The sequence below is a fragment of the Chinchilla lanigera genome, unplaced genomic scaffold (genome assembly GCF_000276665.1).
Source record: "Chinchilla lanigera isolate Chin_1 unplaced genomic scaffold, ChiLan1.0 scaffold00011, whole genome shotgun sequence".
Classification (NCBI taxonomy): Eukaryota; Metazoa; Chordata; class Mammalia; order Rodentia; family Chinchillidae; genus Chinchilla; species Chinchilla lanigera.
In genome coordinates, this window is record NW_004955412.1 from 20,363,810 (window position 1) to 20,375,969 (window position 12,160).

General features: G+C 38.9%; 1 protein-coding gene across 1 annotated transcript in view; it reads left to right on the forward strand.

Annotated features, from left to right (window-relative positions):
* Cbl (Cbl proto-oncogene, E3 ubiquitin protein ligase) overlaps positions 1-12,160 on the forward strand; it is a gene marked incomplete at its 5' end in the record, with an annotated part of 81,529 nt that overhangs the window by 56,799 nt on the left and 12,570 nt on the right. The window contains 7 exon segments of the mRNA XM_005378327.2: positions 552-698; positions 2,602-2,758; positions 3,874-3,995; positions 4,436-4,573; positions 6,330-6,417; positions 6,754-6,885; positions 7,165-7,368. Coding sequence (XP_005378384.1) covers positions 552-698; positions 2,602-2,758; positions 3,874-3,995; positions 4,436-4,573; positions 6,330-6,417; positions 6,754-6,885; positions 7,165-7,368 — 988 coding nt within the window.

The window sequence follows — 12,160 nt, forward strand, 5'->3', positions numbered from 1 at the left end:
CGCATTCCATTTTCCCTGTTCTAAACATCTTTGAATAATATTGACCAAAAAATATATTTGAAGAGGTTCTTTCTGATTTTTTTTTTTTTTTTTTTGTTTTTTGGTTTTTCTCCGGTACCGGGAACCGAACTCACGGCCTTGCGCATGCCAAGCAGGTGCTTTTGCCGCTGAGCTAAATCCCCAGCCCCTCTTTCTGATTTTTTGAGACACAATCTCACTGTGTGATGTAGGCTGGCCTTAAACTCACTATGTAGCCCAGGGTGACCTTGAATTTGTGGTGGTCCTCCTACCTCAGCCTCCCAGGTGCTGGGATTACAGGCCCGTGTCACCACACTCAGCTTGAAGAGCTAACCTCTAAAATAAGTAAGTAACTAAATAAAGAAACATTTATGGTGCTCAACACTAAACCCAGGCCTTCACACACGTTAGGCAAGTGCTGTGCTACTAAGCATACCCCCGGCCCTAAATTTGTTTTAAATGGTGAATTTCGTGCATTTAAAATAAAAACAATTCATATGTTTACTTAATTATTGTGTGTCTGATCATTGTAGGCGAAACCTCACCAAACTGTCCCTGATCTTCAGCCACATGCTGGCAGAACTGAAAGGCATCTTTCCAAGTGGGCTCTTCCAAGGAGACACATTTAGGATCACTAAAGCAGATGCTGCGGAATTCTGGAGAAAAGCTTTTGGAGAAAAGTGAGTCTCACAATGGTGAATGTGGACTATGAAAAACTGAAGCTTATCTTAAGAACTTTTTGTTTAGTGTTTTATTAATGAAATATTTAAAACAGAAAAGCTTTGAGAAAAATAAATGTATATTCATTTCCTAGCTTTGGTGAGGATCAACATTTTTCCTCAATCATTTTTTTTTAAAGAAATAAAAGTTGTATAGATTCAGTTGAAACCCATACTTTTGGCGGGGGGCCGGGGGGCTTGTTTTTGAAACAGGGTTTCACTATGCAGTTCACGTTGGCCTTGAACTCACAGTAGTCCTCCTGCGTCAGCCTCCTGAGTACTGGGATTACAGGGCATGCACCACCATGCCCAGCCAAAACTCATGCGTTTTGATTGAATACTCTTCCCTTCTTCATCCATTCTGCTGTTACTGGACATTTGGATTTGACATTATTTGCTGTTGAAATTTGCAGCAGTGCTGCAATGCACAGTATCTTGCTTGTCTTCATAAGCAAGAATATCTCCTTAGTTACACACCGAGGATTGGTATCACTGAGAATTGCCTAACTGCTTTCCAAAGTGGTTGTCGTGGTTTATAGTCTATAAGTAGTATATAAGAGTTCCAGGGCTGGGGGTGAAGGTCTGTGATAGAGGGATTATCCAGTACACACAAGGGCCTGGACTCACTCCCCATCAGCTACCCAAAATCAAACTCAGAATGATTTTATATATAAATTATACACTGATTCATAATTTTAAAAGCCTCGTTGAGGGGTTAATGGTGTAACTCGGCAGAACATATCCTTAGCGTGTGTATTCAACCCCTGCACCCACTCGGTTTGAAGAGGAATGGAATAAATTTAACCCTGTTCCTTTAACTCTATAGCTACATTGGAAAAGACTACAAGACATCAGTTGATCTTTTATTTTTAGGCAGGTGAATACATAAACTTTGCTAAAGGAGTGAGAGTGTATTTATTTTAAAGATATTGAGAAATATGAATATTATAATATCTCTTCCTGGCTCTGTCTGGGATTTAGTCAGCCTTAAGCTAAATAATTTCTTCTTTTTCTTTTTCAGAACTCTATTCATCTGGTATTTTGGGACCTATTTTCCCCAGTCTTCTTTGATAGTATAGGTTCCTCAAAGAACACAGAATGTTTTATATGTTTTCAAAATTTAGTTTGACAGGTTTTTAGATAGTAAAGGTCTGGCTATACATTACATTTATTATATTAAAAGGATAGTCTCATGTCTCTTTCTATGCTTCTCTAATAGAACAAATCTCCATGGAAAGAAAAGGTGATTGATTTGTACCATTCTGTCAAAAAACAGTGGGATAAGACTTGTTACTTGTTAGAAAGTTTAAAAATATATCCCTGGTTCCCTTCTGTCTATTCTCTCTCTTTTTTTTTTTTTTTTTTTGAGACAAGGTCTCACTATGCAGTTCATGCTCTCCTTGAGCTCACTTTGTAGCCCAGGCTGGTCTCAAACTCGCAACAGTCTTCCTGCCTCAGCCTCCTGAGTGCTGGGAATACAGGCCTGCGACACCATACCTGGCTTTCTTCTGTCTATTCTTAATCTAAATATAACTCAGTTTCTCTCTTCTTCAGATACAATCTTGCTGTATAGTTCAGGCTGGCCTTGTATTTGCAGCAATCCTCCTGCCTCAGCCTCTTGATTGCTGGGACTAACAATTGCTCACCACCACACCTGGCCTCTCTCTTATTTTTTGAGACAGATCATGCTAAGTTCTTAAATTGACCACTTTAGGTTTAAACCTCTAGTCTCAGTCTCCTAGTGCTGGGACTACAGGTGTGGATCACCACACCCAGTTGGCTCGCTTTCTTTTTCTTAATTGTAGCAAAGCCTGGAATTCTCTCTGTTATCTCAGTTTGTGCCTTCTGTCTCACCCCATCCCAGAACAATAGTCCCTTGGAAGAGCTTTCGACAGGCCCTACATGAAGTACATCCTATCAGTTCTGGGCTGGAGGCCATGGCTCTGAAATCTACCATTGATCTGACCTGTAATGATTATATTTCCGTTTTTGAATTTGACATCTTTACACGGCTTTTTCAGGTAAGATACTAAAAATGTTGGCCAACCTGGCTACTGTTACTTTTCTGAAGAACAGCCTTTTCTAACAACATTGGGGGTTTTTCTAGTATAATTAATTTTAGAAAATATTAGCAGAGAGGCTGGGGATTTAGCTCAGCTGCAAAGCGCCTGCCTGGCAAGCGCAAGGTTGTGAGTTCAGTTCCTGGTACCGGAGAAAAACCAAAAAACCAAAAAAAAAAAAAAAAAAAAAATATTAGCAGAAAGAAAACCTTAAAGCCAGTCTGTATTAACATGCCTGAAATAACTATATAGTCTTCTTTCTTATTGTTTATTATTATTTACATCTTTTTAATGGCTATAGAAGTACCAGAAAGTGGACTGTATGTTAAAATGTGAGTGGGGACAGTATTTGGGATTGAATTTAGGGTCTTGTACCTGCTAGGCAAGCACCTGCTACTGAGCTACATTCCCAGCTACCTCACCCCCAACCCTGCACCTTTTTCAAGTTTTATTTTAAGATAGTTTCCCTAAGTTGCCCAGTCTGGCCTTGAACTTGCAGTTCTCCTGCCTGAAGTTCCTGAACAGCTGGTGGTGCATGCCATCTGACCCAGCTGATTATCAGTATGTTTTACCAGTTTTCTGTTACTAGACTTAAGTGTACATTTTCAATTTTTTCTTCTTACTGTGAAATTCTTGACTGTTAATGTTGAGACCTATTGATGCTTCAAAAAGAGTTTATTTCTTTCTCCCAAAGTGTTCTCCAGTGGATATAGATAAGTGTTCTCCAGTTATATAGACATTTATTTGGAATTCATTAATTGCATACATAGGCTCCATTCTGTTTTCTGACTTTTGTCTGTTATTGTTTTAACCTCAATACTGGTTACAACTGTTTTCTTGAGTTTCATTTTGTATAGTTAAGTTTCTTCCTTTTGCATATATTCTTCTTAGTGTTTCATCTTCCAAACATACTTACATTCTCCTAGAGTAACACTGTAACTGAGAGTATGTGATAGTTGAGAAATTATCATTGAGAATGGAAGATTTTTCCCTTCTTTCACTGCTCTGAGGCTGGTTGTATGTTTCGAGCTGGATCGCCTGTGATTTCATCTGTGCCTGATCTCTTGTTTCTTTAGCCCTGGTCCTCTTTGCTCAGGAATTGGAACAGCCTTGCTGTAACGCATCCTGGTTACATGGCTTTTCTGACATATGATGAAGTGAAAGCTCGGCTCCAGAAATTCATTCACAAACCTGGCAGGTCAGTGCCATAAAGCAGATAGGTTTATTCTCCAGAGTTTTATTCTCTTGTGACTTCTGCTGGCGTAGAAGATAAATAACTTTGTATTAGTTCCTCAGTGACCAAGATTTCTTCAATAGGACTGATGTCCGTTTATCAGAGGAATTGACATATTCAAACCCTGTGATTTGATAAAAGCCCCTTAAGAATGGAGTTTACATGTTCTTTACTTCTGGTCTGGAGTCATTCAAAGAAGTTAATCTTCTTTTTCCATGTTCCTTTATTAGAGCTGGGAATTGAACTCAAAGCCTTAGGTATGCCAAGCAAGAACTATCCCACTGAGCTACCCTCTAGGCCCCAAAGAAGTTATCCTTAATGGTCTCTCTGATTTTTGTCTCTGTCTTGCCTTCTACCCTAATAGCAGTATATATATTAAAACCTTTGTTCATCTTTGTTCCCAGTTACATCTTCAGGCTGAGCTGTACCCGTCTGGGGCAGTGGGCTATTGGGTATGTTACTGCTGATGGGAACATTCTGCAGACAATCCCTCACAATAAACCTCTCTTCCAAGCACTGATTGATGGCTTCAGGGAAGGCTTGTGAGTACCCACTGTTATCTTCTACTACAGACTAGGAACCTAAGGTCTGTAATACTTCATCATTAATAAATTTATTCCAGGTTTCTGCTACAGATTAAGATTTAGAAAACATATTAACAGGCTTTATTTGACCTTCAGATTCTGTAGGACTTATGTATGTATGTTTTTTGGTGTGTGTATGTATATATGTATGTATGTATTTTTGAGACAGGGTCTTGCTCTTTAGTTCAGACTGGCCTTAAACTCACTGTGTAGCCCAGGCTGGCCTCAAACTCTCGGTGATCCTCCTACCTCAGGCTACAGAGTGCTGGAATTACAGATGTGTGCCAGCACACCTGGCTATTTATATGAATTCTGTAAATTAACTTTTTTTCTGTGTTGCTTCTGTTATTACCATGAATAAATCTTTATTTTTGTTTTCCAAGTCTGTAATAGAAGTATAATTATACAATTAGCAGGAAACTTTGCCAACTGTTTCATTAGAGTGATTAGATGCTCCTAATGACAGTGGCATCGGTGACATCATTTCCTTTATTCCAACTTCATTTTGTCAGCAGCTTTTCTTCAGGTGTTTGGCTTTTGCAGTGTATGCTAATATTTATGACTGAGTTCTTGCAACAGAATTGCTATTCCTTAGGAAACTCAGATTATCATTAGTACTAAAGATACCATTGACCAAGTATCAGAAAACTAGCATGTTTTATCTATCTGTCTGTCTATCTATCTATCTATCTATCTATCTATCTATCTATCTCTATCTATCTATCTATCTATCTATCTATCTTTTTGAGACAGGGTCTCACTATGCAATTCAGGCTGGCTTTGAGCTCACTTTCTAGCCCAGGCTTGTCTTGAACTTGCAAGGATCCTCCTCCTCAGCCTCCCAAGTGCTGGGATTACAGGCATGTGCCATCACACCTGGCTTAGCGTGTTTTAAAGTGATTAGGAAAATCCATTTTCTTTTATGCACCATCTCCTACAGTAGGCTTAGAAGAGCCAGGCATGGTGGCTCATGCTTGTAATCCCAGAACTTTATAGCCTGAGGCAGGAAGATCACCGAGAGTTTGAGGCCATCCTGGGCTACAAAGTGAGCTCAAGGCCAGCCTGAACTGCATAGTGAGACCCTGTCGCAAAGAGACAAAGAAAAGATTAGAAGAAATGCTGCCCCAGGTGTCTGAGGAGTTTGGTGTTAGAAACGCCCTGGTAGGTGATCTCAGTGGTTTAATTTGCTTCTTGCTAATTACTACTAAGTGGGTCCCTCTTAGGTTGTTATACTTGGAAGTAAAGGTATTTTAGGTCTTTGATCAAAAGCAAATGCAGCTTAAATTAAGAATTTATGTCTGTGGTCATCTGTTGATTAAAATAGCATTTGGCAAACTAGGCCCACAGCCCAGCTGTTTTGGTACAGCCTATAAGCCAAGATAGTTATTTCTTTTTAAAGTACTGTATAAAAGAAGAAAAAGACATAGATTTACGTGGCCTACAAAGCCTAATTTATTTAATATGGTCCATTGTAGAAAAGGCTTGCCAGCCCTCAGTTAAAAAATAGAGCCTATGGCTTTGCACCCTGAAAAATATCTTCTTGGAAGTGTTGTGTGTTACTCATCTTTCTGAAGTTTTTTAAGACTTGGTTTTATACAACATTTTACACAACCTTGTCCTTTTAGAATGGGGGAGTTGCTAGACATCATCTGTCTGTATTAATAAGCACTGATAAATTGGCTTTAAGGCCTCAAGGTTGGTTACTCTTTTTTAGTTATTTATTTCCTGATGGACGAAATCAGAATCCTGACCTTACAGGCCTATGTGAACCAACTCCCCAAGACCACATCAAAGTGACCCAGGTAAGGTTTATTTTACATTATAACCATATCAGTGGTGCCAAGATTTTGGATATACTTTATAGAACTGACAGTATAATTTAACTAAGTGATTGGAACACTTAATTTTAAACCACTGACTACATGAGTGAATTTGAGTATGTATGGTTTCTCTTTAAACCATACAGTTTAAAAGAGGAGCAAGACTAAATGTTTTCTGGTTTAATGAGAGAACACTGACCACTCTTGTTGCATTTTTATTCAAGCAAAACTTGTATAGAAAGTAACAGTCTTCAATTTTTTTGTAGCACTTACACTTATATTCATTCATTCAATAAACTTTAATTTTTTTGTTCAAAGGAACAATATGAACTGTATTGTGAGATGGGCTCCACGTTCCAACTGTGTAAAATATGTGCTGAAAATGATAAGGATGTAAAGATTGAGCCCTGTGGACATCTCATGTGCACGTCTTGTCTGACATCCTGGCAGGTACGGATCCACGCCATGCATTTTCTCGGCTGTGTAATCTCTGAAGAGTGATTATGTATCCTTTACAGGTATAAAAGGTGGCTGGTTTGTGAGGAAGTTTAAAATTTTTAATTTTCTCTCTCACTCTTTTTTTTTTTAATCCAGTGCCTCCCACGTTCTAAGCATGTGCTGAGCTCTAAGCTTTTAATTTCATTTTTTATCTGTAGTAAATGTACTTAGTAGATGAGTGTTTTAAGTACTTTCAGATGTATGTGTTACCAGTTTCTCCTTCCTCTGCAGGAATCAGAAGGTCAGGGCTGTCCTTTCTGCCGATGTGAAATCAAAGGTACAGAACCCATCGTGGTGGATCCCTTTGACCCTCGAGGAAGTGGCAGCCTACTGAGGCAAGGAGCAGAAGGAGCTCCCTCCCCAAATTATGATGATGATGATGATGAAAGAGCTGATGATTCTCTCTTCATGATGAAGGAATTGGCTGGTGCCAAGGTAAGATCACCATGCAGAATGGCAAAATCTGTGATGAGTAGTGTTCTAAAGCCATACAGCACTTAATGGCATCCAGACTACAAAAGGCAATAATCAGGGGCCGGGGATATAGCTCAGTGGCATAAGTGCTTGCCTGGCAAGCCTGAGGTCATGAGTTCGATTACTGGTACAAAAAAAAAAAAAAGGCAATAATCATTTATTAAGCATTTCCTATAAGACAGATACCGTACTAAACTCATTACTTAAAGCTCATAATCTTTACAATCCTCTGAGTAGGTATTATTATTACTATTATTAATAGCAATAATATTGGTACTGAGAGTGAGCCAAGGGGCACTCTATGACTGAGCTACATCCCCAAACACCCCTTTTTAAAAAAAATTTTGAGGCATGGTGACTTTCCCCAGGCTGGTCTCAACTTGTGATCCTCCTGCCTCAGCCTCCAGAATAGCTAGGATTACAGGTGCATACCACTGCATCTGTCCTATACTTCCTTAACAGATGAAGAAACCAAGCCACAGACTGGCATGGTGGCACACCCCTGTAATCCTCACTACTCTGGAGGCTGAGGCCGGAAGAGGGCAAGTTCAAGACGAACCTACATAACTTGTTGAGACCCTATCTCAAAATAACAATAAATATAAAAAAGGGTTGGATGTAGCTCAGTGAGAAGGCCCTGGGTTCAGTCCTAGTGCCTCCCCTTAAGACTATGCTGTAAAGATGACCTCAGTTCTGTTTTTAAAAATTGCTTATAATTTTTATTTTTTAAAGCCAGGTACAGTGCTGCATACCTATAATCCTAGCTACTTGGGGGGTGAGTCAGAAGGATCACAAGTTCAAGGCTAGCCTGAGCAATTTAGCTAGTTCCTGTCTTAAAAATGAAAGAGCTGGGACAATAGCTAACCCACTGGTGGAGCACCCCTGGGTTTGATTGCCATGGATGACTAAACACTAAATTATTGTTTTTGAAGACAACTTGAGGACTTCAGTTTTGTGGAGTATTAGAGTTTTTTACAATTGAAATGTTACTTTTGCAAGGTGGTTGTTTATTGCCTGGCTCAGTGTATAGTGTAGGGTAGGACCATAAGTCTCGGTCAGGGTTCTCATGGGTCTGGTAATTCTATTTGGAAAGAGCATATAGGTGCAGGAGAGACACTTCAACTCAAAGGAGACAGTGAGCATTGTTCACAATTGTTAGATTATGAGCTGGGTATGGTCACGCACACCTGCAATTCCAGCACTCCTATAATCCTAGCACTCAGAGGCAGAAGCAGGAGGATCACTCTTAGTTCAAGGCTGCTAGCCTGGACTATGTAGTAAGTTCAGCCAACCTGAACTACACAGTGAAATTCTGTCTCCAAAAAAGGGAAAAAAATTGTTGATTTATATACTGTTTTAGTAGTATAGGCATTTTTTGTTTTAAGTACATAATGTATTGGGGGGGGCTGGGGATTTAGCTCAGTGGCACAGCGCCTGCCTGGCAAGCGCGAGGTCATGAGTTCGATTCTCGGTACTGGAAAAAAAACAAACTACATACATAATTTATGTTTAAAATTAATTTTATTGGTACAATTTAGATGCGTACAATGATCATATTTATCATAGGGAATTTGAACATATCTTGCTGCTTGTTTTTTTCCCCCGTTCCCCTCTCCTCCCTGTAACCCATCTTCCCCTCCTTACTTACAAAAGCTTTATTTCCATTTTTTCCTTTTATTTTTTTTCTCTTCCTTCCCCCTCCCTCCCTGCTTTCCCCCTCATTCCCCTTCCAGTATAGGTATTTAGAAGAAAATGAACACTGTTCCCCTAGCTGTATAGAAACTCAGAAAGAGAAAATGCAACTTCCTGTATGTAATGATACTTGATTATTCTGTAATTTATTTAGACTCTCCTTAAGGGACATATTATTTCCAGGTTCTGGCATATTGGCATAGTTTGTAAGTTTGTCTGTAGGATAAACTTGTAGCAGTAGAGCTGCAGGATAAGAGTATGTGTGTTTAGAGCTGGCGCTGTCATTGAGCGCTAGAGCATTTGCCTACTATAATTGAGACCTTGGGTTTAATTCCCAGTGCTGTGCCAGAAAAAAAGGTGTGTTTAAACCGTGGTAGAGAAAAGAGAGATACTTAGGGAACAGACCTATGGCAACTTGACAGAGACAGTGAGGAATTTCATTTCTTAGCTGGATAGTAGGTATATGGGTATGTATTACTATTCTTTGTATATATACTTTGTATGAATTAAATGTTTGAGTAAAAATAGTTAACTTTTTTTGGATAGGTATTAAAATTTGTCCTGATTTTTTTGTCATAAAATCACTCTTGAAGGCATATGAAAATGAGAGTGTCTTGTTTCTTCATATCTTGGTAACTGTTGTTGTTTATCTTATTTCGATTTTTTTTTTTATACAGTTAAAAATCAACTGATCTACTTTTAAAAAAAATTCCATGTGATAAATGCACATGAATTCTTTTTTTGTAATGTGTAAAAGAACTGCTAGAAGGCTTGTAGAAACACTGGCTCCCTGCCTTCACCCATGCTTGTCCCTTCTGTATACCTCCACCAAGATTTTTCAGTTCCTACTTCTACATTTCTAAATCATGCACTTCTACTCTTTCTTGGTTAATTATCTGGTCACCTCATGCAGGGTAGAGGAACAGATTTATATGTCTTACTATCTTTTTTCTTTCTACTTTATAGCTTTCTACTGTGAACTTTTTTGCCTAAATCAATACTGAGTGTTTGAAGTGATTTTGCTCCCTGCTGTGCCAAGTAATATGCAATAGTGTAATTACTTTGCTGACTTGGATAACCTTTTGCTTTTCCTGAAACAATTTTTAATTTCCCTAGTTTTCAGTCTGTACATGTCACTGGCATTAGTGCCATTTCGCAGTAGACTCATGTATGCAGTAAGCTCTGTTAACCCACTGTATTAGTATAATAGGGAGCGTGTAGTACAGTACAGGTTCGGATCCATGGGGGTGGCAGTGTTTCCCTCCAGTCTGGACTGGTTTGTCTCTGCATATGCTGTGCTCTTGTCACCTGAGGTGCCCCTCATCTCTGCATACATCATTGCCTGTCCTTTGTTGAGGTGCCTGTTTTTTGGCTCTGATGTTGTCCTCTTTCTCACATTGCATGTTTGAATAGAGTATGTCCTCAAAGCAGCTTTCTGTGAAAAGGTGACAGGTAAGTAAACCTTTTAGGGGTCTTTGATACCTTAAAATGCCTTTATTTAAGCCTGAAAGGTTTCTAGGTTGCAAAATACTCAGCTGAGCTCTGAATAGTTATGGTTGCTGTGACTTCTAGCTTCTGGCACATTTTTGCTTGTGGATCGTCCCTTTCTCATTTTTCCTTCATTGGGCTAAGTGTGCAATGAACCCTTTCTCTGTACATAGGTGATTCATGTCCCTCAGGTCTTGGAAGTGTTCCTATATAATTTATTTTATTTTTTTTCCCTCCATTTGTCTTCTCATTTTCTGGAACATTGCTGTGTGTTGGGATGGAAGAACATTGCAGAGATCAGTTATGTTGAGCTGTGAATTGAAGAGCGTAATTAGTTCAACCCTCTGCACTTAGGGAATGAGAGGAAGGGAGGGAGGTGGATGATGGGCAGAGAGGGCTCCCTGGATCCGGAAACAACTCGAGGTTGGAAGCCCTACAGAGACAGCCTGACTAGAGCAGCAGTGATATATCTTAAGGAGTCAGGGAGACCAGGTTCCGGAGACCTCGGAGAGCCAGGCAGGACATGGAAAATAAGAAATACTGATTGCTTTTAAGTTATTACTGAGTGTTTTAAGGGTGACTAAGATGATAGTTATAAGGAAAAGGATTTGGTGAGATAGGAAACTGTAAATGTAGGGGGTTGTTAGAAGCTTGTGTTGGTAAATTAGGGCTGAGCTAGTAAGTACAATGAAAAGGAAGACATGGAAATGAGGTTTCTTTCAGGGGAAAAACCTGCAAGATGCAGTTACTGACTAGATACTGGTGGGGTAAGTTAACCTGATGAATAACTTTTAGCTTTTTTAATACTTGGTGTTTAGCTGAGTTTTCTGCTGAGGTGGAGCCCATTTTTGTAAGCAGGAGTGAAAGGACATAGCTAATAATAAGGGCTTGCTTTTTTCCCTTATTTAGCACCCAGCACCAGTGATAGAGTAGGTATGGGGAGGGTTGTTTTTCTGTTCCTTTCACAAATGCTTATAGTACAGTTTCCCTGTATTTGGTCATGTGCCTTCCTGTTGGCAATATAAATGCAAAGCAGTATTTTGTATGAATTACCATCGCCTGACAGTTTATTGCAGCAAGCTTATTTCAGCTCTTCCTCACTTTGTGATAGACAGGGAAATGGAAGATGTTATACATGTATTGTTTCTTCTAATTGGGTGCCTCAGTTTTATAATGCAAATTGTCAGAAAATATAAATCCTTTGAAATAACTCATTTCTTAAGAAGGACTCAAGATGCTTTTTAGTGGTATTGTTGATCATTTTTCTCCTATAGATCTCTTTATCCCAATAAATAACCCAAGATAATTTTTTTTGAGAATTTATTATTATTGATTTATTTCCTTATTTTTCCTAAACATTCTCCAAGTTAACTTGTTGAGAGATTAATGTCTGCTCCTTTTTATATGGGTTTCTATTTTTAATTTTGAAAAGATTTTTTTCTTTCCAAAGATGAAGTGGGAGAAAATTGTAATAGGTTGTTTTCTTTTTCTTTCTTTCTTTCTTTCTTTCTTTCTTTCTTTCTTTCTTTCTTTCTTTCTTTCTTTCTTTCTTTCTTTCTTTCTTTCTTTCTTT